This window comes from Molossus molossus, unplaced genomic scaffold, assembly GCF_014108415.1.
Source record: "Molossus molossus isolate mMolMol1 unplaced genomic scaffold, mMolMol1.p scaffold_m16_p_1, whole genome shotgun sequence".
In the NCBI taxonomy this organism is placed as follows: Eukaryota; Metazoa; Chordata; class Mammalia; order Chiroptera; family Molossidae; genus Molossus; species Molossus molossus.
Window position 1 is genome coordinate 2710359 of NW_023425344.1, and position 27979 is coordinate 2738337.

The 27979-nt window shown below is 63.8% G+C and overlaps 1 protein-coding gene across 2 annotated transcripts; it reads right to left on the reverse strand.

The window, feature by feature from the left end:
• On the reverse strand, nucleotides 1-27935 carry HTRA3 (HtrA serine peptidase 3). 2 transcript variants are annotated; one of them, XM_036269351.1, is made up of 9 exons: nucleotides 27332-27935; nucleotides 15814-15913; nucleotides 13149-13371; nucleotides 11721-11915; nucleotides 10818-10850; nucleotides 9167-9281; nucleotides 3234-3282; nucleotides 2532-2627; nucleotides 1-934 (listed from the first exon to the last, which is right to left on the reverse strand). In XM_036269351.1, exons 1-9 carry the CDS (start codon nucleotides 27840-27842, stop codon nucleotides 769-771), a joined length of 1488 nt encoding a protein of 495 aa, XP_036125244.1. In that variant the 5' UTR covers nucleotides 27843-27935; the 3' UTR covers nucleotides 1-768. The 2 variants fall into 2 exon arrangements, with proteins under 2 accessions (XP_036125244.1, XP_036125251.1); XM_036269358.1 differs by lacking the exons at nucleotides 1-934; nucleotides 2532-2627; nucleotides 3234-3282 and adding an exon at nucleotides 6931-7493.
• Nucleotides 27936-27979: the final 44 nt, after the last annotated feature.

A 27979-nucleotide genomic window follows, 5' to 3' on the forward strand; every position in this document is an offset into this window, starting at 1 on the left:
AGTAGAAAACACAATGCAAGCGGTGTGGGGTCGGCCGCACAGCGAAGCTCACAGACGCACCTGGAAGGTGCTCCCGCCGAGGGGGCCGCTGGCCGCTCAGGGCCCTCGGGGTGTCTCTCCACACAGAACAGCTCAGCGCTCAGTCCTCGCAGCCCCCTCCCGCCCTGTGGGGCCCTCCAGGAGGACAAGCGGCCGCCCACAGCCTCTCCCGCCAGGGGAGGGGGCCTCACCGCCAGCCACACGGCTCTGCGGGGCAGCCAGGGGATGTCCCTTCAGGGGCTGCTCCAGGCCAGCCCACCACCCTGGTCCTGACGGGACGCCCGTCTGGCGGGCAGACAGCCCTGAGGTGAGTGGGGTGGGGGCAGGAGCAGGTGGGCAGCTTAGACAGAGGTATGAGGTGCAAACGCAGACGGGGAGAGAGGGTGGACTTTGGGGACCACGGAGGAGTCTTCCCGTGGGTCAGAGTCATACGTTGCTTGGGGACTCGGCAGGCGGCCCTCCGGAGCACTTGTACGAGGGGACACCGGCGGCCCCCCAGGCACCATGATGCAGGAGCTCCTACTCCCTGAGGCTGAGATCTGGAACCCTGGCCAAGCCTGGGGCCCTGTCCCTGGACGGCCGGGAGGAGGCCGCTGGCTCTGCTGAGGACCGACCGCGGTCCTTCGTCCTGACCCCGCGGAGGCAGAGGGCCCGAGGGGCCTGGGCTGGCACCTGTCTTCGGCCGGGCTGCAGGCTCTGGCGCTGGGCGCTGGGGGAGGGGCCCCGGCCTCACAGGACCACCTCGGGCGCGATGTTAAACAGGAGGTCGTCATTGCCCCGCCGCACCTCCAGCAGCAGGGGCGACTCGGTCAGCACGGCCTCCTGCAGCTCACTGGAGTCGGCCAGGGGACGCCCGTTGACCTTGACGATGATGTCGCCATCCTGAATACCCCCCCTGCCAACAGAAGAGACACATGGTCACCCACAGCCCCGCCCGGCCTGGGCCCCGTCAGGCACAGGAGGAGTTAACTATGCCAGTTAAGAAAAACCATTTCAGCTCTGGCCAGTTTTCTCAGCGGTGAGAGCGCTGGCCCGAGGACCAGAGCGTCTCGGGTTCGATTCCCATCAAGGGCACATACTTCAGTTGCAGTAGGATCCCCGCACCCGTTAGGCTCGTGTGGGAGGCAAGCAGTCGATGTGTCCCTGTCACGTCGATGTTTCTCTCTCTCTCCCCCTCTCTATCTGAGAATCAGTGGAAAACGTCCTCGGGCGAGGGTTACAGGAAAACCAGCAGGCGAGGTCAGTGCCCTGACGGCAAGGCCCCTCCCTGAGCAAGGCGGACATGTGCCCCTTCCCCACTCGGAAGGGCGGCAGGCTCCCTGGCCGGTGCGTGGGCAGGTGCTCTGCCCCTCTGGGCCTCGGGGAGGACGTCTGCGGTCCTGTGTGGAAACGGGCTTTGCAGCGACAGCGAGGTCCAGGGAGCTGATCCAACGCTGTCAGTTATGAGAGGTCGGCACAGAGGCAGAGCTCACTGGGCTGGCCCCCCTTCTGCACTCGGCTGCCGTGACCTTCCCCCGCACCGGAGGGCGGGCAGGCTGGTGCGGGGGTTCGACGTCTGGCCGGTCGTACCGGCTCTGTGACCTTGGAGGGTCCCTTCGCTAAGCCTCAGTCTCCCTGTCCGAGAAACGGGGTGAGAGCAGCGTCCTGCACCACCCGGGCTGCTGCGAGGAGAAACTAAGACGGAGCGTGTGGAAGGCCCAGCTCACGCCGCAGCCACGGTCACCACCCGACTGCCTCCCCAGCCCTCGGGGTGGCCGGCACGTGGCCACTGCCAGCCACTGCCCTGCCGCGTTCAGCGGAGCAGAGCGGCCTGGGTGAACAGCCGGGGTTTGGGGGGCTCCCCTCGGCTTCAGGGTCTGCATTTGGATGGTTTTCCTTCGGGCATGCTGGGGGCCGGGTTCGAGTGCTCCGTGTTCGCCACAGAGAACAGCAGGGCCGCAGGGGTGGGGCCTGTCTGCCTGGCTCCTCTCCACTCCCCGCCCGCCCGCAGCCCTCAGAGCAGCCCCAAGCCCCCCGGGGAGGACAGCTGAGCACCCCGATCTGAGGCAGCCCCACGGATCCCAGGGAGGGGAAGGGCCCTCTCAGAGCCCTCCCAGGGGCCTGGACCACGTCAGTGTGGAGTGACCACCGCAGGCCGCCTCGGCCATGGTGTCGCAACGTTCAACCTTGGTCTAGTACTTGACGGGTGGGGGGTTAGGCTGGAGCACGTCCGTTTCACAGATGAGGAAACAGACTGACCTGGGCCAGCCACCGGGCTAGGGAGTCAGGCTGGTTCCCAGAGGACAGGGACTTTCAGGCCGCGGAAGGACAGGCCAGCGCTCCAAGGGCTGCGTGGTCTCCAGCCCGCCCGTGGCTCCCAGGACAGGCCGGAGCCCCCGGCCACCTCCGCAGCTCGGCTTTCGAGGAGGCGCCAGGCCAGTGAAGCAGGCTCAGCCCCGCGGGGTGTCTGCCCGCCCCCCATCCAGCCTCCCACTTCCTCCCCGGAAGCCTACCTCTGAGAGGGGGAATTCGGAACAACCTCCTGCACGTAAATCCCGCTGCTGACCTCCGGGAGGTCCGGGTTGTTGGCCCTCAGCTCTTCCATCAGACTGAAACGACAGTGCACTGTCCCTCCAGGGGACAAAGCCGCCCTCCCCTTACCACCCCGCCGGACAACGGGCCCCTCTGGGCTCCCACCGACCTCTCTGGGGTGTCACTGACTCTTGTCTGTGTCCCCCACTCCACACGACTCCTCCACAGAAACCTTAGTGAAGTGATGGTGGGAGGTGTGGACAGAGGAGGGTGGTGGACAGACGGGAGGGGGAGGGGGGTGACAGAACGGAGGGAAAGGGGGAAGGACAGATGATCAGAGGGATGGAAGGAAGGACAAGTGATCGATGGAAGTGGGTGGACGGTGGGATGACAGACAGAAGCCTGAGCGGGCGGTGGGATGGATGGACAGACAGAGATGAAAGACGGAGGGGGAGGGGAATAGAAGGAATGACGTGTACGTGGAGACGGAAGGAGGGATGATGGTAAGGCGGGGGGTGGACAGACAGGAGACTGGCCAGTGTTGTGGTTCAGATGATGGATGAGAGCAAGAAAGAACATAAAAAAGAGAAGTCGGCACATTGGTCTTGACTACAAACTCCTCAGAGCCAGGCCCGGGGCTGGGACCATGACGGATGCAGCGGGCAGACCCGTCAGACACTCACCTGGGTGTGATGGTCCTCATCCGAATGCCAATGAAGCGCTTCTTCCAGTCTGGAGACAGAACAGGACAGGACTGGGTTAGAGCCACCAGGAGGGGCTGGCCGAGTGGGTGGGGCCGCAATTCGCCCAGAGAGCAGGAGCCCCAGAGGAGAGGCGTCCTGTCCTGCGGCCGGCCCCAGCGCTCAGCCCAGAGCCCCCTCGCCTCGCTACTCCCGAGGCCGGGAGACGCCTGGCTCAGCCATCTGGCTTCACACCTCGCTTGCGGGCTGGGTGCAGGGTCTCTTATGAGCCACACAAAAACCAATCTTATTTGTGCGTTCCAGTAACAAGCAGGAATTGAAATCTGAAAGAATAGACCATTTATGAGAGCCTCAAAATCGGAGACATCTAGGAATAACACTGATGAAAGACGTGTGAGAGCCACACTCGGGAACCAGAAAACATCCGAAAGGCCACGGACACGGGAGGCAGGCTGGCTGGTGGGTCGGGAGACGCGGCGTGGTGACGGTGCCAGTCCTCCCAAATCCACTCGAGATGCAGCCCAGCCCGGGTCAGACTGTCAGGAGGGTGTCGGGGGTGGGAACTGACAGGCTGGTTCTAAAATCCACGGAAACCAGAGGATTAGAACCGAAACAGCCGGGAAGAAGGACCCGGCGGGGCTGATGCTGCCTGACTGCGGGACTCGTGGTCCCCAGGACAGCGCGGCTGGTGCGGGGACAGACAGGTGGCACAGACTGGGCTTGTTATTGTGGACAGAGTGGCGAAGGCAGTTCCCTGGAGAAGGGACACTCTCTTCCACAGATGAGGGACGACTGAACAGCCAAAGCAAAAAAATAAGTAAAAATGTGGATGCACACTTTGCACTATTTTTAAAAAATTAGTTCAGGATGCATCCTAGTCCGAATGTGAGACCTCAGAGGGTAAAAGTGCTAGGAGAACGTCTTCCCGGCCGGCCGTTAGCAAAGCTCCAGACACAAGCACAGCCCCATTAAAACACGGGGCAGATCAAACCTGATCGAAAGGTACGAAACTACTCGACAAAGACAGTGAAGAGGAGGAGGAGACAGCCACCGGCCAGAGGAACCATCTGCCTTCATTTATCTGCTCAAGGGCTCTTATCCGGGATGTGTAAGGAACCCTCCAAGCTTCCTAAGAATACAAACAACCCCAATTTTGCAAATGGACAAATATTTAAACAGACGTGTCATCAGAGAAGATTCGAGGTGGCCTCTGAGGTCGGGAGGGCACGAGGCCTGGCCGAGGGCCTGGTGGGCCAGGGGGCCTGCGGTGTCCACCCCAGCGAGGTGGAACCAGCAGAGACCTGAGAGTTCTCCTAGAATTGAAAGGGGCGCTGGGGCTGGGGGAGGGGCTGCAGGGGGAGGGGCTGCTGGGGGAGGGGCTGTGGGGGAGGGTCTATGGGGAGGGGCTGTGGGGGAAGGAGCTGGGGAGGGTCTGCAGGGGGAGGGTGTGGGGGAGGCTCTGTAGGGGGAGGAGCTGGGGGAGGGTCTGTAGGGGGAGGGGCTGCTGGGGGAAGGTCTGTGGGGGAGGGTCTATGGGGGGAGGGCCTGAGGGAGGGGCTGTGGGGGGAGGGGCTGCTGGGGGAGGGGCAGTGAGAGGAGGCCATCACCCAGGTGAGCAGGTGGGGCTGGAGGCCACAGGGCTGGTGCAGGGGGCCAGGCTGCTGGTGAGGCCGGCAGGGCTGGGGGCTGGGGGCTGGGGGCTGGGGGCTGGGTGCAGGTGTGGGATACACGAAGGACAGAGCTGTAACTGTAACAGGTGCACAGGGAGCGGGGCTGCCCCCAAGCAGCTGTCTATCCATCGGAAGCTTGGGGAGAGGGCCTGGCTGGAGGGGTACATGTCAGGAGTCACTGTCCAGATGGCATTTAAATTCATGACACTGGATGACGTCCTCAGAGGAAAGGGAAAAGCCCCCAGCATGGAGGCCTCGGCCTCTGGTCAGCCTCCTCTAACCCCAAGGTGATGCCTGGAAAGAGGAGACACCTGTGCGTCCTGTGCTCCGGCATGAGCAGCGCCGTGGCGGGCAGAAGGCAGCCCGGGTCCCCTCTGAAGCCAGCACCTCATATTTGAGTCCTTGGGCGGGAGAACCCCCTCCCGCCCCCAGCCAGCAGGCCCAGCCTCCCGGGGCTGTCCGGACACACGGCCGGTGGGGCCAGCGGGCAGCCTGGTGGAATTTCTAGGTGAGCGGACTCTTGACCATCAGCCCTGCGCCTTTAACGGAAAAGCACCTTCGTGACGCGCCTGGAAACAGGTGCAGGGGGTCGGAGTCCTGACCTACGTCTTTCTGAACATGGCCTGGGCCGCTTTGGACCCGAGGTGAGGCAGGCACACGGGTGTGGGTGATGGACACCGCTCGGTGGGGAGCAGCTCAGGGAAGGCCAGAGGTCAGGGGTGAGAGGGAGGGGCTGCTGCACGACCCGCCCAGTGACTGCACTGGAGGCCGAGCTCAGCACGGCTCCTGGTGGGCCGTGACCCTCCCCTCAGTAAAATCCAAAACCAGAGAGACGCTGAGCCTGGCTGCCCCTCCCCCACCCGTCTCCCAGGCCTCCAGGGTCACTGCTGTGACATAATAGCACACACCTGTAGCCCCGTGGCCCCTCCAGAGGGAATCTCAGGGGCCGAGGCCTGGCGTGCCTGCGTGGAGCCTGTGGCACGGAGCAGACACGCAGACACTCGTGCTGTGGTGGCCACGGAACCTAGGCCCCGCCCCTCTGCAGATAGAGAGCTGAGGTGGTACATCCAGCCAAGGGGCCAGCAAGGAGCCTAGATGGGGCTCAGGGTTCCAGGGCGCTAACCTCTGACACCCCGAAGAAGGGACAGCAGGAGGGGCGGCCAGCAGGGCCCCACGCCGCCCCGCTCCTGCCTTCTCCGCTTCCTGGAAGGGTTCAGGACTCGGACATGTGAACTTTGGCCCCGGCACGTGCTCTGACCCCTCGTCCCGGTGCCCCCCCACCGCCCTGCAGCTCCCTCGAGACATTTCCCGCATTTCCCACTCCCCAGGCCGGGGTGACTACCGTGCAGCCGTCTCCTGCAGCTCACGGAGGGGCAGGCACCCCTAACTCCCATGGGTGCACTCTCGTCCTAAGGCTGGCTGAACCCCCAGACCCTCCTAGGGCCCTAGGCCCAGACAACTGCATAGCCCCCAAACCAGCATGGTGGTCCCTCTCACCTTGAAAGTCCCCAGTGACTTCTGTACCCCAACCCCTAGATGGGAACAAGAAGTGAACCTTAACTAACCTGATTATTATTTATTTATTTATTCATTTATTCATTTTTCATTCCTCACCCGAGGACATTTTTCTACTCACTATCAGATGCAGTGGGAGGGAGGGAGGGAGAGAGAGACAGAGAGAAACACGGATGTGATAGAGCTACATCGACTGGTTGCCCCCCGCACGACCCCACTGGGGCTGAGCACCAACCACAACCGAAGTACGTGCCCTCGATCAGAATCGCACCCACAACTCATTGGCTGAGCTAAACCGGCCAGGGCTTAACTAACCTGATTTAATAAAAAAAAAAAAAAAAGATGGTTCGTTTTAAAGAACTTTAGATTAACTGGGTTTGGATCATTTGATGTTTTTATTAAAAAAAAAAAAAAAAAGCAAAAGTGAGCACCAGAGGATTTTAAATGATAGATCCAGTCATTTAACTACGGTATATTGGGCTCTTCGTGTCCTGGGGGACAGCTCTGGGGACAAGGGCGTGTTTGCTGGGTCTGGGTGGAGGTCAGTGCTGACAGGGACAGTCCCCGTACGACAAAGGAGGGGCCCCTGCGAGAGGAGGTGGACAGGCCAGGGGAGAGAGGATGCTGTCACCCCATTTCCAAGAGAAGCCGCTCCCAGCTCACCCTGTGCAAAGAGCAGTCCTACCAGCTTCAGGAGGGTGGCCAGAGGCAAAGGCACCCCCGGAACAGAAGATAACGACACAGAAAAGGCCCAGCTGTTGGAGGAAGAACCCAGGCCATGACGGCTACAAGGAGCAGCCCTAGGAAAAGGGGCTCAAGAGGTCACAGGGTCCCTTGGACCAGGAGAAGCCTTCAGCTCCCTCTCTGCCCCGGGCAGGCTGTCATCACATAAGGAACACCGATGGGCCAAACGGAGTCCTCAAGAGCAGTTCTTCACGGGACCAGCCCTCGCGGCACTGGTCTGGGCTGCAGCGGCTCTGTGTGCCTGGCTGGCAGAGTGGTGGAGGGGGGCAAGCACGCGGGAGCCCCTGCTCTCAGTGAGCCGCTGCTGAGAGGGCTGGGAGGAGACAGGGAAGCAATGGAGGTGTGAGCTGAGTTGGGTGTGGCCAGACTGGCAAGGAGGTGGGCATGAAGACCAACTGGCAGGAGGGGGAAGTTCCCTTGGGCTGAAGAGAAAGGTGGGAAGGTAGAGGTCACCAGGAAAGATGCTGAGACCAGAAGTGTGACCCTCCTCTGGACACTGGCTGTGGCCACCGACTTTAAGAAGGCGATTAGCAAGTCCTCATGACAAAGAGTCATCTGTTCCTGTCCAGGCCTCTCCCAGATGGATGCTTATGGCCATCCATGAGCGGGCAGGGTGGGCTGGACATCCTGTGTGGATGGGGGTGAGGAGGTGAAGGCTGAGAGGAGGGTGACTTCCAGGGACCAGGGGCTTGGGCTCTACTCTCCTAGAGTGCAGATTACCCAAGGCCGGGGCAGAAAGAGGAGGTATTTATGGACAGGCGGATGGATGGTAGGAAGAGTGGATGAATGGATGGTGGATGGATGGATAGTGGCTGGCTGGTTGGCTGGCTGGATGGTGGATGGATGAATGGATGGTGGATGGATGAATGGATGGATGGATGGTGGATGGATGAATGGATGGATGGATGATGGATGGATGGATGGATGGATGGTGGATGGATGAATGGATGAATGGATGGATGGATGGATGGTGGATGGATGAATGGATGGATGGATGGTGGATGGATGAATGGATGGATGGATGGATAAATGGATGAATAGATGGATAGATGAATATGTGGATGAATGAATGGATGGATGGTGGATGGAAGGTGGATGGATGGATGGATGGATGGATGGGTGGATGAATGGATGGTGGATGGATGGGTGGATGGTGGATGGATGAGTGGATGGTGGATGGATGAATGGTGGATGGATGGATGGATGGGTGGATGAATGAATGGTGGATGGACGGATGGATGGATGATGGATGGATGAATGGTGGATGGATGGTGGATGGATGGTGGATGGATGGATGGATGGGTGGATGAATGGATGGTGGATGGATGGATGGATGGATGGTGGATGGATGGATGGATGAATGGATGGTGGATGGACGGATGGATGGATGGTGGATGGATGAATGGTGGATGGATGGATGGTGGATGGATGAATGGATGGATGGATGGATGGATAAATGGATGAATAGATGGATGGATGAATATGTGGATGAATGAATGGATGGATGGTGGATGGATGGTGGATGTTTGGATGGGTGGATGAATGGATGGTGGATGGATGAATGGATGGATGGTGGATGGAGGAATGGTGGATGGATGGATGGATGAATAGGTGGATGGAAGGAAGGAAGGAAAGAAGGAAGGAAGGAAGGAAGGAAGGAAGGAAGGAAGGAAGGAAGGAAGGAAGGAAGGAAGAAGGACCAAGTTCTGACAACTATGGAGGAGCTCTGACACAGGGAACCCAAGCAGTTGGAGGTGGGAGGTGAGGTCGGAAATCCCCAGCCAGTCTGGAGTGGGGAGTGAACATGGCCATGGTGTGAAAAGTGGGGAGGAAGATCTGGGAGAGGCTGAGGTTCAAGACCTGGGGCCAGTCGGAAGTGAGCAGGGGCACATAGCACTGAAGGACAGGCTGGCCCCTGCTGGAGGCTGCGGGGCCCGAGCCCTGGCAGGGTGCCTGGCCTCTGCCCGCCCCTGGGGTGCTCTCTACCTTTGACGTTCTTGTCCTGGAACTCTGTGAGGAAGCGTGCGATGCGGTCCGAGGGGATGGCGAAGGAGATGCCCGCTGCGACCTTGAGCGTGTTGATGCCGATGACCTCCCCGTCCTGGGTGCAGGGAGATGAGAGCGGGCGGTCACTCTGGGACCAAGCGACCGTGCCCTCAACTGCGCAGCACCATGTCCAGGGCGCCAGAGCTGGTCTGGCCATCAGTGCCCTGCCTGAGGCGTTCCTGGGGCACCCCAGAAGCTGTCCCGGAAGGGCGCTCTTGGGCTTACACCTGGGTCAGGGACCCCCAACTCTCCCACTGTTTTTCTCCTCATCTGATCCCTCCTCCCTCCCTGGAGCATGTTGGCTTCCCCTTGGGAGTAGCACCCACCGACCTGGACAACCCCAGGCAGTTCTGAGGGGCTGGAAGAGGGATGTGATGAAGACTGTGGGACTGGGTCCTCCTCTGTCCCTTCCTCTGGAAGCAGGGTGGGGGCGAGTGGGGCCGGCGAAGCTCTGAGCATCCCCCACTCTCTCTCCCCTCCACGCGGAGCTGGCCTCACCTGCCCCTGCCAGGATCCCCCCTGGCCACCAGGGACTGCACATTCCTGGGAGGGTCCTCCCCACAGCCTGGCACACTCCCCCAGGACCAGCGTCCCTGCCCACCACTGGGGTGACATCCTGGCTAGCTCTCCAGGGAAAGAACTCGGATCACCCCCTGAACGCATGTCCCACCTGGTCCCCAGGAGCTCGCAAGGTGGGGGAGCTGGGGATCTCTCACAGGCCCTTTGCCCACCCCAAGGCCTCCTGGCCTCCAGCCTAAAGCCCACCCACATAGCTTCTCGACTACCAAGGGGGATGCCTGGGCCCTGCTAAAAGCCTGCAGGGATTTTTGGGGTACAAGGGGAACCTCCATTCATATGAGGATATAGGGACCCCAGCTTCTTCCACCATCCGATGGTCCCACCCCTCCCACTCTGCTTCTCCAGACTGGGACCCCACCCGGTGTCCACGCATGTCCCCATCTACCGAAGCCCTCGGTCCCCACAGCCCAGCTTGGATGCTGTCGCCTCCAGGAAGCCTCCCTGGCCCCACATCAGCTGCAAGGCCTCCCTGCCCAGCACCCTCCAGAGCTCTCCCCCTGCCTCTCACGTCGCACCTGGGTGTGTCCATGTCTGACCCCCCACACAATGGGAGCTCCCCGGTGGGGCCCGCGCCTGACAATTCTCGGGTCCCAGGAGCTGTGCCTGAGCTTCCTGGTTGATTCCAGAAGCCTCACCTGGGATGAGAATGAGCCTGACTTTGAGGCCCAGGACAGAGCTGGGGCGGGGACTTGGGGGGACTGGGAGAGAATGAGGACACCCCCTCATCTTGCATGTAAACTCGAGCAAGGGAGGTCCAGAGGCGGTGACTGGCCCACTGCCCCAGGTCCTTGATGGACACGTGGCCCAGGCTGGGCTGCTGCTCGGGGCATCCGTATTCCTCCGGCAGCCGCCAGCATTCTGGGGGGCACGGGGGCACCGGGCAGCACGGACTCTGCGTCCTCCTGGCCTCCGGCCTGGCTGTGCTCCTGACCCGCATCCCAGCCTCAGGCCGTGCCCGCCCCCACCTGAGCAGAGCCCCGGAGAACGAGAGGCCGCTCTGGGGGACACTTACCAGGTTCACCAGCGGGCCCCCGGAGTTCCCATACTGCAGGGGGAGGAAACGCAACGTCAGTCGAGCCCTGAGCCCCCACCCCAGCGCTCCCGACCATCCTAACAGCACGGAGGCCTGGCCACGTTTGTCGCCAGCAGCCTGGGCGGGCCTCGCCGCCACCCATGTCACGGAGGAGAGAGCTCGCGGACGCCATCTGAGGAGCGCGTCTGACCCGGGCGGTGCTCTGCACAGACCTCCAGGCTCACCCAGGCTCACGCCGTGCTTCTGCACCGACAGGCCGGGCGGCATGGGGTGGCCGCGGACGGAACACGACTTCTCACCCTCGACCGCGAGGAGCGCCAACAGACAAGCATTTCCAGCAGGGAGCCAGGCCAGAGAGAGGCGGCGCTGGGGCGTCTGGGCGGGGTTCTTTGTGGATGCAAAAGGTGCCACGCAAGCCCAGCCGGTGTGGCTCAGTGGACTGAGCAACGCCCCATGCTCTGAGAGGTCCCGGTTCGATTCCCGGTCAGGGCACATGCCCAGGTTGCGGGCTCCATCCCCAGTGGGGGGCATGCAGGAGGCGGCCTGTTGACGGTTCTCTCACACCGATGTTTCTATCTCTCTCTCCCTTCCTCTCTCCCTAAAAATTCAGTAATTTTTCCTAAAAATTCACCTTTTTAAAGAGGTGCCATTCAATATACCATTACTAATAAAAACATTCTGAGCGGGGTGTATAATTTGGGATAAGAGGTTTCAGGAGCATGACTGTGTCTTACACCCGGAGGGCTGTCCCCAGCCGGGGCAGCAGCCCCTACCGCCAGGCAGGCCTCACCATGGGCTTTCTAGCAAGTGGACGTGTCGCCTGAGGGGGTGGGCTCTGGGGACAGGGGACGAGCCCCACTGGAGACCGCGGGGAGAACTCACGTTGATGATGGCGTCCGTCTGGATGTAGTCCATGTCCGAGTCCCGCAGGCCCAGCTCCTTGCCGTCCCGCTGGGCCGTGCTGACGATGCCCGTGGTCACCGTGTTCTGCAGGGCAAAGGGGCTGCCGATGGCCACCACAAACTCGCCGGGCCGCAGGTCTGCCGAGTGGCCCAGCAGCAGAGCCGGGAGCTTTTTCTGCGAGGTGGAGGGGAGGACACAGGAGGGAGGCTCAGCGGTCCATCTTTGCTCAAGACCACAGCCGGATTGTGGCGCGGCCCCCGCAGGGTGGTCGCACGGCAGCTGGACAGAGCCATCGGGTGAAAACCAAGGCAAGTCGCCCATGTGGACCAAGGCTAGCTGGCCTCCAGCTGACCCGTGGTGCATAAGAGAGACCCAGGCTGGCACCCATGGAGCAGAGGTTTGGCCCCCCCTGCGACCACAGGTCTCCCAGGGGTCATCATGAGAACGCACAGAGGGCCCATCAAGTCTCTGAGACCATCAAGCCCACTGGTTGGCCACGGGTCCCTCTGGGGCCTGGCTGGGGACGTGTGAACCCGCTATGGAGTCCTTGACCCAGCTGAACCTGATCTCCCAGTGTAGACACATGGGGAAACCAAAGCCAGAGAGATAAAGCGGCCTAACCGAGCTCCGCCACCCCCGAGCACTGAGACACCCACACACTGCATGGGGCCACGGAGCCTGTCCCTGCGTAAGGACAAACAGACAGGGGCCTCTGAAGTTGCCAGGAGCGTGCCCAGTGGGGGTGCTGAGCGGGCACCCCCATGCATGTGGACGGGCACAGCCTGGAGCTCTGCCCTCTGCACCCCCATCGGCTCCCGATTCTGGTGTTGCGCCCCATGCTGGCTTTCACTACTGGGGAGCTGGGCATGGGGACCTCTGCAGCTTTAGTGGGTCTGGAAATCTTTCCGGACAAAAAGCTCTATAAGAAGGTGCTGGAGACAGCTGTGCCCTGATCACGGGGACCTCAGTGCAGCCCTGGAGACCGGTGGGCAGGACCCCTCACCACGGACCCTCTGGGCTGCCCGTCACATTTCCTCCAGACGGTAGTTCCCCTTCTACCTGTGCGCCACCGTGTCAGACGAGGGCTTTCCCTTTGAGGGGGCCTTCGCAGCTGCTGGGGGCCAGTGTGGAGGGGGAGGGACAGGACCTATGTCCCTCGGCACAGCCGCACCCCTGCAGTGGGCCCGGGAGGGTCAAAGTGTCCCTGGGCCTGGGAGGACCCTGTCTGGCAGGGACTGGGCGGTGCGGTTCTTGGCCAGCGGGAGGCAGCCTCACTCTCGTCTGACTTGACCCGTAACCGGTCCCTCCAACTGCCCTTGGGACACTCGGGCGGCCGAGTGTCTGAGCTCTAGCGTTTGGAGAGGCCCCTCCAGGCTGCCAGCCCTGCCAGCCCCGCCGCCCACTCACTTTGGGGTGGATCTTGATGGTGGCGATGTCCGACTTCTTGTCAATGTCTTTGATGGTGGCCTCGTAGGTGTCGCCATTCTGCAGCTGCACCTTGAGCTGCTGCCGGCCCGAGACGGCGTTGGAGCTGGACACCACGTGGGCGTTGGTGACAATCAGGCCGGCCTCCGACATGACGAAGCCCGAGCCGCTGGAGAGGGGCACGTTGCGGCCGAACAGCGGGTGTCTGCGGGGAGGGCACAGGGCGTTCAGGGCTCGGGGACGCCGAGGCAGTGTCGGGGGAGAGAACGCAAGTCCAGGGCCCCCGCGCCCACGTCCAAATCCCCGCTCTGCCACCTGCTGGCTGAGGCCTTGGCCAGGTCACTAGTCTGACCCATTCCACAGCCGTAAGGAGGGCAATAAGTCCTGCCTTGCAATTTGCCAGCCGAGACACGAGGCCGTAAATATCAGACCCCCGATGACACAGTGGCTCGCTGCTCTGGCGACAGGACGTGGGAGCCAGATGGACTGGATTCCAGTCTCAATCAGTCCCCTCTCATCTGCCTGACCGGGTGGTTCACCGCTCTGAGCCTCGGTCTCCCCGCCGCACGCCTGCTCGCGAGCCAAGGCCTGTGGTGCCTGGAGGCAGGCGGTTCTGCATAGACAGGGCTGTGGCTGCCGGGGTCGGAGGGCACCAACGTGCACACAGCGCTGGACGGTCACAGCGGGTCCCTGGGAGGGTCCGTTTCCCGACCTCTGACTGCAGAGCGTCAGCACTGAGATGGGGGCGTGCTCTCCCCTCCGGCCAGCGGCCTGGGAGCCCCAGATGGTGGGCCAGGCAGGGGGCGGGCAGGCTTCACACCCTCGGGGACACGGGGACACGGAGCACCAGCGTGGCAGGGCAGGGCTCCGAGACACAAGGTGATGTCTGGCCTGCCTCAGCCTCTGTCACGGGGGATCGAATGGGCCATGCAGCTGGTGCGGGGTCCGGGGTCAGTGTTCACTGATGGGCGCCAGGCCCAGCCCTGCCCAGAGCGCTCTGAGTGGGGCAGCCCAGCCCCGAACGGGAGGGAGGCAGGATGCCCACACAGCTCAGGGCGTCCTGCAGGCGGGGGCCTCTGGGACCCCATGGAGAGGCTGGAGCAGGTGCTCAGGACCCGGGCGGCTTTGCAGAAGTGTGTGAGTGACATGGGCCTGACGGGGCCCAAACGGGGAGAGAAAGGAGGGCGGGACTCTCTCAGGAAGTGACTCCGGGCTGAAGAGGCCCCATGACAACAGCTAGTGTCCCCAAGCACACCCTCTGAGCCGGGGATGAAGCCACCTGGTGCTCGTGGTAGGTGCCCCAACGGTAGTAGATCTCCGGTTCACAGGTGGGGAAACAGGTCCAGAGACATGGACCACTCACCTGGGTCAGGCAGAAAGGGGCAAGGGCAGGGGCTGGAGGCTGGCATCCTGGGTACCCAGGTAACCACAGCCGGGCGCCTGGCGTCGGAGCCTGTCCCACCTGACGTGGATAGGATCTGTGTCTGTCTGCGGAAGGGCCCCAGGCAGCCAGGGGCCTCCTGGCCGGGTCGGGTCATGGCAAAGCCTTGCCCTTCTCCGTCATCACCTCATCTGTCCCTCAGATCTCGTCCACCTGGCCTCGCCCGCTCACCCACCCCTCGGACATCCGCCTCTGAGGATGGCAGGAGACACGGCCGCCAGCCTGGCTGGGCTGCAGTCAGCAATTAGCTGGCTCCGGGCCCGGGCCCTGGGCCTTCTGGGGAGGCCACCTGCAGGGCCACCACTTAGCACAGTGCCACTTAGCACGTCCAGTGGTAATTTCCTCGGGGACACGCGTTGGGTCTGGATGCACAGAAGGGCAGCGAGGGGTCAGGGTGTTGCAGGGCCGGGCTCAGCTCCGAGGTGTGGGGTACCCGAGGCCACACTGGCTGGCACCTGGCCGCTCCGTGAGCCTGGGGACGTGTCTAGGCCTCCGCTCCCACAGGCAGGAAGTGGGAACGGGACAGCCTACCTCGGGGGGTCACGGGAAGATGCCGTGGTGACAGGGGAAGGGACTTGGGGTGCAGGCAGTGAGGGGTGGCCCGGGTCTGGCTCTCTCATCTAAGAGGTGGGTGTGCACCAGGGCTGCTTCAGGCCAAGCAGCTACCACGGTGCGGGCACACAGGTGTCCACGGTAGTGTCATTCTGACAGTGCTGGGCTCACACCTGTCATCTGCGCGTCCTCATGGACCGTCGGTGGTGAGCACAGTCCCTGCCCTCCAGAGACAGGGCAGAGTGATACCCAGGGACCAGGGCTCCCACTGCAAGTGTGCCCAGTGAGCCGGGGACCCTGTGCGGGGGCCAGGGGTCATGGTCATCCATTCTCTAGGCCCCTCTAGAATGTAAACACGTAGTAGCTGCTCACTAAAACTGGTTGCTAGAATGAATGCAAAGAACCACGGCTACGGCCCACCGCCTGCCGGCCCGGCACCCACAGCCCTGTGAGGTTCCAGGTGGCTGTCCAGCGCCCTAGAGAGGGAAGCAGAGTCGGAGAGGGACAGCCTTCCCAAGAGCACACAGCAGCCGGGAGTCTGGCTGAGGTGCCCCCGACCCACTCTGACGCCCGCTGCCCCAGGGCTAGAACGGAACCCAGCTTGGGCCCCAGCCAGCGGAGGGGACACCTCGGCGCGGCAGGGGCTCGACACACCTCAGGAAGAGCTCGATGTGGACCACGGCGGGCGCGATCTTCTCCACCACATCGGCGATGAAGTTGAACTTGTACCGCGGGCTGGTCAGCTGGTGGAGACCTACACTGGCAGGGAGAACCCGGTGCATTAGCGAGTCCCGGACACGGCCAGAACCTGCCAGGGTGGGGGAGGAGGAGGCTCCACCGGAGAGCCCCGCTGGGCTCAGAGCGCTTCGGGGACACCCAGACCCTGGGCGCGGGGCTCTCTCACCCCAAGAACTGTTCATGCTGAGCTTCCTCGCATCACCTCTCCGGAAGCTGCCCAGCCAGCCAGGAGGTTCAGAGAGGTTAGGACCCTTGCTCTGGGCTGCACAGCAGAGAGGTGCCGCTCAGGCTGGATCTGGGCTGGTCACCCTAGGACTAGTTTTCTGTCGTCCACCAGGCCGTGGGCTAGTGCAGGGACTGGATAAGGGCACAGAGGGCCCTGACGTCCTGCCTCCTGAGCTGCCCCCACTGGCCACAGGGTGGCCCCTCCTGGGCCCATCGGCATGCACTTGGCCACGCCCCAGCTTGCCTTGCCAGGAGGCTTGCAAACTTCTCTGGAACCTTCCCCAGCTCAGATTTCTGCTGCCCGCTGGGACCACAAGCTGGAGGATGTTGGTGGCACCGGGCCAGACCCTCGGTCCCCTGCTCAGCCACGTGCCGAGCTCGCCCAGTCCCGCCAGAGACGGGTGCTGTCTGGAACCCGAGCCGCCCAGCGCTGCCTCCGCCCCGAATGGGCCTTGGGAAGTGAGCTCCGCACACCGGGCTTGGCTGGGCGGTGCCACTACCCAGCTGTGTGCCTCCAGGCAAACCACATGCCCTCTCTGGGCCTTGACTCCTGGTCTAAAGAGGAGCCGGAAGACCTCCTACCCGTGGGAACTGGGTGTGAATGTGACTTGTACTCAGAGAAGCTCCGTGCCCCCTGCCCGGGGAGGCCACCACCCAGCCTGTGGCCCGGCCTGGAGTCCAGTGTGGCAGCTGCTGTTGCTCTTGATGGCCTCTGGGAGTGCCTGAGCCTCGGGGTCCAGAGGAAGCCTGGTTTTCCGGGTTGTCCAGAGGGGGCGGGGACCCGAGCGCAGCCAGGGGAGCAGGCACAGGCCCGCAGTCCTGCCCATAAACCCTGTGGCCAATCCGCTCCCTCCCCACATCCGACTAATGTCCCAGAGCAACCCGGCAATGCCTGCCCCCTGCAAAGAGGGGAAACTGAGGCCCAGTGAGCAGAACCCGTTTGCCCAACACACATCTAGTGAGAAGAGAACCAGGCTCCCCTCGCCTCCGCCACCCCGTGCCCCCCAAGGCCCAGGCTGGGACTCAGGGCCCAGAGGAGAGCAGGCCTCAGAGTCTGTGGTCGGGGTGGTGCGCAGGGCCCGCCGCACGGAGGCTCCACCTGCTGTGGGCAGCCAGAATCAAAGGCCACCTGTCCAGGGTGACCAGAGCCTGGCTGGGAGACAGGGCTGTTGCCAGGCATGCGGGCTCCTCGGTGATCAAGCAGTGGCAGCCAGGGGCCACGGCGCCCAGAGCCCCCTGCCTAGAGGCAAGGCCCTGGCGGGCGGGTCTGAGGTCCAGCGGCCAGCCCGGGAGCAGGGCCCACGCTGGGCCCACACGCATGTGCCCACGCAGCATGGGGATCCTCCAGTGGCCTTGGAGGGGCAGCTGCCTGTCCAACAGCCTCTCTCCGTCCACCCACCCCCAGGCCCTGGGAACGGACTCACGCTCCAGCCTCCGAGCAGAGGGACGGGAACCAGCCACAGAACCTGCTCCCTGTCCAGGTTCTGCCCCCAAGACGGCCTCCACCCGGCAACCCCCAAGGCCTGGGCCCTGGGCGAGGACCCCCAAACCGGCTGGCCGGCGGGGGTGATTTGGCCAGGTCTGCAGCTCTCCCGAGGCTCATGCTGTGCAGGGTGGGCAGTCCTGAGGGAGGCCAGGTGTCAGCCCTCTTCACTGTCACCTGTTGGCCACTTACCCGTTTCTGCTCCACCACCCACCGCTCTGCCTCCACCTGGAAGAACTGCGCCCCACTTCTCCCTACCAAATGCTCCAGCTCAAATCCCACCTCCTCCAGGCAGCCCTCCAGCAGACTCCTCCCAGTCGGAACGAGTGTCTCCCTGCTGGGGGCTCTCAGCACAACGCTTCACCCACAGCACTGGCTCCCACGTGCAGCCTGTGCTGTACAGGCCCGTGACCAAGCACACAGCACAGCGTGACCAGTGACGGGGCAGAGGGACACCCAAGGGTGCCCCTGATACAGGCTGGAGCAGCACAGGGGCCGGGGAACAGCGCATACAAAGGCAGCGCTGCGCACGAAGGTTGCTACCGACGGGGGTGGCTGACTCCAAACTGGGCCCTGTGGCACAACACAAGAGAAGGGCACGCTGACCAGAAAGTGCCGCGTGGCCACACGCCTGGCCCTAGGGCACAGAGGCTCCACGGCGTCCACCCCCGCTGGCCTGACCTCGGTCCTGCGTGTCCAGCGGCTGAGGTCCTGACCGGATGCCCGGAACCAGACGGCACTTCGAACGGGCGACGCGCACCCTCACACACCAGCCTCTGTAAACGGCCCCGTGGTGAAGGCAGGAACCCACCACTCCCCCACGGTGGAGCCTTGGCCGGGGGGCTCCGTTGGCTGGAGCATCGTCCCACACACTGAAAAGTTGTGGGTTCAATTCCGGGTCAGGGCCCATACCTAGGTTTCGGGTTCAATCCCTGGTCTGGGTGCGGACGGGAGGCAACTCATCGACGTCTCTCTCTCTCTCTCTCCCCCTCCCTCCCTTCCTCTCTCTCAAATCAATAAAATATCATCGGGTGAGGGCAGAAAAAAATTTCACGGTGGATATTCGGGGGCAGGGAGGAGTCATGAGCGATTCTGTCTTTCACGGACTTTCCACATTTCCTTCTATAGGCAAATCTACACAGATGATCTGCAAAGACAGAGAGGGAGGGAGGAGGGCCGGGCGGAGGCTGGGAGCTGGGCGGGGGCGGGAACAGGACCCGCGGGCACCGTGGCACCTGCCCGTCTGCTGGGCAGGGCCGTGCAGCTTGGAGGCGACAGGAGCCCCTGGGAGAAGCATCTCCTGGACGGAGACACGCTGGCTCTCCCCCGAGGCACAGCAAGGCCCCGGAGCCTCTGAAAACACTGGGGGGGGGGGGGAGGCAGGGAGCGAGGGAGGGAGGGCAGGATGCCCCCCGGACCCTGGACCCAGCGGGTCTGTAAACACCACCACAAAACCACCGTCAGCCTGTTGACCAGGCCTCGCGGAGCAGCCTCCCAACAGTAGCATCGGGGCCTACTTTACATCCAGGAAACAGGCTGGAGGTGCAGAGTGTCGGGGCAGGCCCGGCATTGCCCCCCGGTTCCATGGACCTCAGAGCCTGCGCCTTCCCAGACCCAGGACCTGGAGCAGCCCTTTGGGGCTCCGGGGTCAGCCGGCTGGTGACAGGGGCTCTGCCAGGCCCTGTCCCTTTAAGCCGAGGGTGGGGAGAGTTGGGGGGGGGGCAGAGCCTGGTTCCTGTCCTCCTCCCCCCAGAGATGAATCACCCCGTGAATCAGTGGGAAGGGAGGGCTCTGTTCCCACCACCACTCTCCACATGAAGACCTTGGGCCCCATAGCTGGCTGGGAAGCAGACTGTTTGTTTATTTGGGGGTTTGGACAACCCCACCCCCACCCCGTCCTCAAGCCAAGATTCTGAAGTCAACCAGATTCAGCTGTTAGCATTTTTTTCCTTTTTTCAAAAATAAACTAGCCGCAGGCGTTGGGCGTCTCTGTCTGGGGAACGTGACACAGAAGAGCCCTCGGGCCAGGTGTCCCGAGGTGCCTCCGGGGCGCAAAGGGCACAGCCAGGACGGAGGGCAGACGGGCTCGGACTCCACCTGCCGGGCAGGGCGCACAGGGGCAGCGCAGACCCCGAGCAGGACCCCGTGCCAGCCCTGGCCAGTCACGACGGCCACGGAACAGATGGGGAAACTGAGGCGGCACCCCTCAGGTCCACGCGCGGGGCTGCACCGACCAGCACCGCCCCTGAGAGGCCGCTGCCTGCCCGAGGGAGCCAAGCCAGCTCCCAGGTCCCTGTCCCCTCCGCTGCCCCTGTCACCCAGTGCTTAGCCGTGACCAGAGGACGCAGCGGCCACTGCGGATGACCACGAGGTCCCAGGCTGTGCCCATCTGTCCCTAATACTGACCACAGCCTGCAGACCAGACGGCAACTTCTCAGCAGTGACTCCAAGCACCTGGGTGTCCAGGCCCCTTTAATCCCGAGCCTCATCCACCGCCACTCTGGCTGAGCTCGGCTCTGCTCCCCTGAGCACACAGGGTCCTGGGCCCACCCTCGAGGCCCAGGGCAACGCACCTCGGGGAGCTCGCCCTGCCCGACTCAGCAGGCTCGGTGACCAGCTCTCCCCGCCGGGCCCTGCGTGCTCCTGGAACTGCCCCGTGGCCCGAGCGCCCCAACCCCCAGCAGAGAGCAGGGAGCGAGAAGAAGCGATGAGAGGGTGAGTGAGGGGCGCATGTGTGCTCTCCAGGGACAGACGAGCGGTGCCAGGCCCCCTCGGCCCCGGCCCCATCCCTGCCCCCACAAAAGGCCAGCTGTGAAGCCCCAGGAACTTCCTCCCTGTCTAACTAGTTCCCAGACAGTCCTGTTTTCTTTTCCCTTGAACCCTCCCCGTGCCCCGTGAACCTTCTCCCCCCAGGCAAGGACAGGGTCCTCAGACCCCACTGCAGCTGGGGACGGGGGCAGGCCTGCCGTCTTCCACCTCCGGCCGGGTCCTGTCCCGGGCACCGCAGCTGGGCTGGCCCTTATGGCTTCAGTGAGCTCTCCCAGCAGTTCTGCAAGGTGGAGTCGTCAGCCCATTACTCAGGCGAAGAAAAAGGCCTGGAGAGGTCATGAGACATGAGCCGGCCAAGGCCCACAGCCCTTGACCCCTGCCCCAGGCTCTTCCCCACTCCTGCTGGTCCTGGGCCAGTGGGACTGGCTGCCCGCCCCAGGGGTGCTCCGCCTCAGCTGGTCCTGGGCTTGGGGCCAGCCGGGCTCTGGCTCCGGATCCCGCTGGGTGCAGCCAGCCCTGCCAAGGAGCAGGCTCTGCCACCAGGCAGCTTGCGCTTCATCACAGCCTGTCTGTGCCTCCACTCCCCTGCGGACCACGCAGGGCTCCGGGACACCAGAGAGCCCACCGAGCCACCGAGGCCAGGGTGGGGTCCCCCGACCCTCCTTCTACAGAGCCTCCCCTGTCCTGGGCTCCTCTGGGCAGGCCAGTGGTACAGCCTCGGGCTCCCAGCAAACACATCTGGCTCCTGGGCTTGACCTCCCCGCAAACACATCCGGCTCCTGGGCTTGACCTCCTCCTCCTCCTCCACTCGCACCAACTCGGGCCGGCAGAGACGCCTCCCCCACCCACCCTGTCAGAGATGTCCCCACGTGTCAGAGAGGTTCCCCCAGCCATTAGAGACTCCCCCCAGGCCGTGTCAGAGACGTCCCCCCGGCAGCATGCACGTCTGTTTGCACCGACGCCGACCGGCCTTGGCCCTGGGCAAAGCGCTTCGTCCACCGTCTCCTGGCTTGTCCGATGGGCCAGCGAGGAGGCCACCACTGTTGTCCCGCTTCGCGGATGAGAAAACAGAGGTGCAGAGAGCTCCGGAGACCCGCAGGGTGTGGCCCCGGAAACGGCGGAGCTGAGATTGATCCCTGAGCAGCTGGACGTGGGGCACGGAGCTGGTCCAGGGCTGCTCCGCCCGCGGTGGGCCGCAGGGCTGAGCATGCATTTGGGCAGGTTGGCACCACACAGCGCCAGGGGCACCTGCTCCCCCCCTCTACACCTGCTGTTTGCTTTGGGGGGACACACGCACATCCTGGCCACACCTTTGCTGCAGTGAGGATGGGGTCTGTGATTGTATTCTCTTGCCTGACTGTCCGAAACCCTTCCCAACACCAAGCAGGAGGCCCCTGCCCGGGCTGGAGGCCTGTCTGGTGTGTGGAGTCCCAGACAGAGACGGGGGACCAGGCTCAGGGTCTGGGGCAGCTCACTGCCCTCGCTGCGTTTATTCTGAGAAAGTCCCTGGTAAAACACCCGTGCAGTGTGCATGAGCTTCGGGAGAACTGCCCGGGGCGCCCTTGGCCCTGGCAAAGCCTGGTGGCTTCTCTCCCTCAAAGCAGGTCCCAGGAGGAGGTGGCATTCAGACCCTCTGGTAGGACCCAGAGGCTTGCTCAGCCAGCTGCCTGCCACACCCTTGCCCCGTGCGCAGGGACCCCGCCTCTGGGAGACCAAGGGACCCTCTGCTGCCCTCATTGTCCCCAGAGCTCCCAGCAGCCGGTGAGCTGGTGGACGGCTGGGGGTGCAGGACTGACTGGGCACTCAGAACCAGGGGGGCAAGGGGGGCACACTTGGCTCCAGCTCACCCAGCACGAGGCTCTCAGTCTGACCATGTCAGGGCAGCTCTGTTCGTCCCCGCGTGGTGGGGCGTCCCCTCCCGTTACCCTCACATATGAGCTCGGAGACAAGGACAGGGACCTGGCTTTGGGCTGGGCGGATCATGGAGGGTCCCCCTCCTCCCAGGCTGGCGAGGTGATGAGTCCTGCCCTCCCGATGACACACACAGCCACATGGCCACTGACCACAGACAGAGCCACACATCAGCCAGGCTCCCCCACCGCATACCCTCCATGCCCGAGCCCCAGCAATGCCGAACATGAACTCACCACCGCCTTCCAGAGCCGCTCCTCCCCACCCCATCCCCCTGCCCTGGCACTGCCCCCAACCTCCCACCCCATCAGTCCTGACATCCTCGTGCCTCGGAGTCCACTCCCCACCCGCCCTGCTTTCGCCAGGTCTCATCAGCTCCCCCCAACCAGGACATGGCCTATGACTGGCTGGGGACCCACTGTACACACCTGCTACCCATGAACCTTCCGTGGTCCCCACCCCGCCCGAAAGATGGGTCACCCTCACAGGGCCTCCATCAGCACCCACCTATGCTCAGCACTTCCTGCCCAGCCCCTCTGCACAGGCTTTGTGCCCACCTCTCCACCGTGTGGATGCCACCTCCTCCAGGAGCCCTCCCTGATCTAGCCCTCGGCTGGATTCCACACGCCGCCATCTGTCCCTCTCGGCACAGGACTGGAGACTTCTCGGGGGATTACTGGTGGTGAGGGTGGGCAGGGACAGAGGCCAGACCGCACCAAGCCGCAGGACGCATGAGCAGTCTGCTCGCTTCTGCAGGCGGTGGGAGCCACGGCTGGGCTTTCGCAAGAAGGGGGGAGCTGTCTCTTGTGCAGAGGTGCATGGGCAGGCTGACCCCGAGGGGTGCCTTGGGGTCCCAGCTGCACCTCCAGGCTGGCATGTGGCCTCCAAAGGGGATGCACAGGGTGAGGGTGCTTCCTAGGCCACGCCCCGACGGGCGGACAGCTGCACAGCCCGGGCCTAAGCTCCCCTCTGGCTGGTCTCCCAGCTCCCTGTGGCCTCGGGGCCAGCAGCTTGGCAAGGGCAGGACACGAGGCAGCTCAGCAATGCAGTCCGGGGTGGGGGGTGGGGGGGCGAGAAGCCGGGGCGGCCTCATCTTGCCTGATTTGCTAAGAGGATTAAAAATCAAAAGCCAACCAAAACTCTTACATAAATAAAACAAAGCGCAGTAGGAACCTGCCCGGGGCTGCACAGTACATGCTGACTATTAAATGCCAATTGCAACCCCCAGGGCTCTGACCTCTGAGCCCACTGCTCCGCAAAGGCCGTGGGTCTGCAGTGAGGCAGACGCAGTGAGCATCACAGGCTCCGAGGTGGGCAGGGCAGCCTCCTCCCTGTGCAGAACCTTGACCGCCCTGGTCTCGGTGTGTACGACCCCATTACACAGGTCTTTGTCTGCACCGTACAACACTGCCTCCCTGAGCGGTGTGCTCCCAGCACTGGGGGTATGCAAGGATGGTCAGCAGGGTTGTGGGAGATTCACACACACGTGGCAGCCCACAGCACCGACCGGCCCGTCAGAGAACACGCGGACCACCTGTGAGGCTGAGCCTGGAGAAGATGGGGAGAAAGCGTTGTGTCAGAAGGTGGTGTGAGGGTCTAGAGGGCACCCTAGGGTGCACTCATGAGGCTAATGAAGGGGCTACCTCGGCACGAGGGTCAGGGGTGGCGGGACATCTAGGCCACGTGAAGGCGGCGGAATGAGAATCTGGGGCAGTGGGCGCAGCATGTGCAAAGGTCCTGAGGTGGAAAGGAGACTGGCCTGCCTGGAGCACGAGGATGAGACAGTGTTCAGGGTGAAAGTGGCCAGATGTCACCGGGCTCATGGGCCAGGTGGTGGGGAGCTGTCGAGGGTGTCCAGCTGGTGACAGGCAGATTTACCCTGGCTGTTGGTGTGGACGTGATCAAGGAGGAGAGAAGTACAGGCCAGAGTTGCCAGGACACGTAGGAGCAATGGCGGCTGGGGCCGAAAGACTCCCCTGTGAATGGGAGCTAAGAAATAAGGAGAAGTGGGGGATCAAAGGCAGCACAGCCTCCTGACCTGAACTCCCCAGGTGGTCCCCAATTGAGGACACGGGACACGGGACTCCGGCTGAGAAGAGGCAGGACCTGAGTGGTAGGAGCCTGCGTGTACTTGAAGGCAGGCCCGGCTGAGGGTGGAGAGGGCAGGACTTCCGTGCGGAAAAGCTCGGGGTGGGCAGAGCCTCACCCGCCGTGACGAGTGGACATCACCCAGCGACCTCTGGCCGGGCCCTCCGGAGGTGGACGCTGAGTGGAATGGAGTGGAGACCCAGGCCTGCCCGACCCCAGGCCCCGGGACCTTCTGCCTCCGGCTGCAGAAGCAGCCTGGGACCCAGAGAGTAGCTTTCAAAGCCGGCCAGACCGGAGGCCAGGCCTGGCTCGGTCACTTCCTGGCCGACTGACCTCAGACAAATCACTTTGCCCTTTCCCGCCTCCGTGGCATGTCTGTGGTGTTTGAAGGACCAGATCAGAGGCAAGGGGGACAGTGCCGGCGGGAGCGGCCCAGCCAGGGCTCACAGGGACGCTGGCCTGCGGAAACCTGTCTGAGCCGAACAGCGCCAGTGACCGGCCTGTCCAGCTGTCCCCCCTGCAGCGCGCGAGCCCCCCCCCCGCCCCCAGCCTTCCCTCTGCCTCAGCTTTGCCGCTGTCCCTCTCTGTCCTCCCCATCCTGTCTGGAGAGACCCCTCACCTCCCACAGCTTCGCACAGAAGCACCCCGACTGCAGAGGAAACAGACTGGGGTGCACAGCCATAACAGTCCTACTTGGCCATGAAATAACCAATGGCAGCTGACACAGACCTCTCCCCGGGGCGTGCTGCTGTCCCCCGCTCTGCCGCTGTCCCCCCCGGCCGCTGCCCCCCACTTGGCCGCTGTCCCCCCCGCTCGGCCGCTGTCCCACCCCGCTTGGCCGCTGCCCCCCATCGGGCCGCGCTCCCGCTTGCGCTGCCCCCCACTCTGCCTCTGCCCACCCCCGCTCGGCCGCTGTCCCCCCTCTTGGCCGCTGTCCCCCCCACTCGGCCGCTGTCCCCCCTCTGCCGCTGTCCCCCCCGCTCTGCCGCTGCCCCCCTACTCTGCAGACGGGGGACTGTGGCTGAGTCACTTGTCTAAGGCCATTACTGAGTAGGAGGCTTCCCGGGACGCCCCAGCCCATGATGTCCCCTCCTCCCCGCTCTCTGAGGTTCTCCAGGGCACAGACAGGATCGCCTCCTTGGAGTGCCCTTGTCACCAGCCCAGGGCCAGCCCGACACACTGGAGGAACTTCGCAAAGGAGGGCACATCCGTCAAGAACGAGGGTTTAAAATGCCTGGACCACCTCCAACCTCCCTGCCGGCCCAGGGCCCTGGAGTCTTATTTCAACAGTGTCCACCACATGGAGGGTGTTGGGGTGTGGGAGGGCCCCCCACAGACACAACCAAGCTGCTGTGGGCAGGCGCTCACACTGAGCCCCCACCTCTCAGACCCATCAGCAGGGCCCAAGACGGGCCTGCCAGTACCAGGCCCCAAAGCACGCGGGCCACCCTGAGGGTGCAGCGGGCACCCATTAAATACAGCACCCATCTCCCAGACATTCAGGGGCACCACGCTCTCACCCCCGTCCTGGGCGTAATCTAAACCCATCTGACGCATCACCCGCACTTCCCTTATACCCTACAACGGTTCTCCCAAGTAATCAGTTCATCTTGTCTGGTGCTTCCCAGACTGGGCTCCCCGGAACCCCGGTGTGCCGGCAGGAGCACGCACGTTCTGCCTGGAAAGGAGGGCTGTCGAAACCCTCGGGCAGTGCTGGCTTCTCCCATTCGTGTGCGTGCGTGCGCGCGCGGGGGTGCGTGTGTTCTTACTGCAGGCTTCCTCAGAGCCGGAGGGAATCAGTGGGACTGCCCACTGCAGGGACGGTGACCACCTTCCCAACCTTCTGGGCCTCGGGTACTTCTTTTCAGAACAGCGGACCTTTGGGGAAGCCCGGCCCGCAGGATAAAGTCCATCCGCACACTGCTGTGGCCACTGCTCATCCCATAACTGCCAACCTGCCCAGCCGGGGGTGTCTCACACACCGGCACACACACATGCACACGCACCACACGCACGTGCGTGTACACACACACGCACACGCACCGCCTGCTCAGGTCTGTTTGCCCTTCCCACGTGCTCGTCACGCACAGCCAGCCTCCACGAGCCGGTTCCTGGGGTTCCCTCTCCCCAGACCGCCCTTCCCTCCGGCTGCCCTGACGGCGCGTCCTCAGCTAAGGTGTCCCTCACCCCTGAAGGCTCCCGGCGCCCAGGCAGCAGTGCCCGCGGTCCCCGCGGAGGCCGCAGGCTGAGGACCCCCAGGGGCCTGCTCCCTGATCGCGGGCCCCGCCTGGGGCCTCTGTGGGCATCTTCGGGTGAATGCCGGAGCCTGCCTTCCCTAGTGCCGCCCCAATAAGGGGACGGGATTTTCTAGCATTTTCTCCCCTGCACAGGGTCAACCTGTGTGGCAAGAAGCAGTCCAGGGCCAACTCCAGGTCAGGGGAGGCTGCTGTAGGGTTCGAAGGGATTGAGAAATCCCTCTCCCACGCCTCTCCCCGCGGAGCCCCGAGCAGTCCAGACCCCACGGGCTCGCTCCCCGTTCCCAAACAGCCCCCGCAGACAGGCACTTTCAGTGCAACTAAAAAGAAAGAAAACACTACATGTTGCTCAAGAGGTCACCAGACTAGGGATTCAGGACCAGGAGAGCCTGCTTTTCCTCCAGCACCTCGACAGGGCAGGGGGAGCCGGCCATGCGGAGAGACCCAAGGCCAGGTGGGGGCCCTCGGGGTCGTCAGGAGAGCTCCAGGTTCACTTTCGACTCCTTCCATGACCTTGGGGACAGCAGTTTATCCCTGTCCCCCCACCTGGAAAACCAGAAGGCTGGCTCGATGCTTTCCCACGGGTCTTCTTCCACTTCCCAACCTTGAGGTTCCGCCCTAGCTCGGAGCCTCAGTTTCCCCAGGAGAAGACTTTAGGCCCCTCCTCCCTCCCCCACCGGCCCGCCCCAGCCCGAGCACTTACCCAACGGGCAGGCACCCTTCTGCAGCTGGCGCACAGGCGACCCCGAGAGCTGCAGTGCCCTGCGGCTGGCCGCCTGCAAGGCGCACACGTTGGCATAGGTGTGCCCGTCGGTGCCGCACACAGCGTGCGCCCAGCGGCAGCGGCAGGCGCCGCGGGCGCACTCCAGGCTCTCCCCGCACGGCGAGTCGAGGGGGCGGCCGCACGGCTCGCCCTCGCTGGCGGCGCACACCAAGCAGCAGTTGCAGGGATCCGGCACGTAGCCGCCGGGGCAGCGGGGGCTGGGGCAGCGCGACACCTCGCAGCGCGCAGGGCAGGGCGTCGCCGGGGGATCCCGGGCCAGCGCCAGCGCGGCCAGCGCGGCCAGGAGCAGCGCCCGCGCCTGCATGGCGAAGGGGCCGGCGCCGGGCGGCAGCGCGGGGGACCGGCGGGGCGCCAGCGGGGACACCGAGGCCGCGCCGGGGCCGGGCGCCGGGCGCCTGCGGAGGAGCCGAGGCCGGGCGCGCGGCCACATGCGCCGGCGACTCAGGCGGCTCAGGCGGGCGGGTGCCGGGACCGCAGGGGCATGACCGGGGCGCAGGGACAGGAGAGGCGCCGCTCCCTCCGGGCCGACAGTCTGCGGGCAGCCGGCCCGACCGCATTTAAAGGCGA

Coding starts and splice junctions, on each gene's coding strand:
- HTRA3 (XM_036269351.1), bottom strand. CDS start 27,842: ATGTGGCCGCGCGCCCGGCCTCGGCTCCTCCGCAGGCGCCCGGCGCCC. Junction 10,851..11,720: donor AGACGGACGCCATCATCAAC/GTGAGTTCTCCC, acceptor CTCCCCCTGCAG/TATGGGAACTCCGGGGGCCC. Junction 935..2,531: donor CCGAATTCCCCCTCTCAGAG/GTAGGCTTCCGG, acceptor TTCTGTTGGCAG/GGGGGGTATTCAGGATGGCG.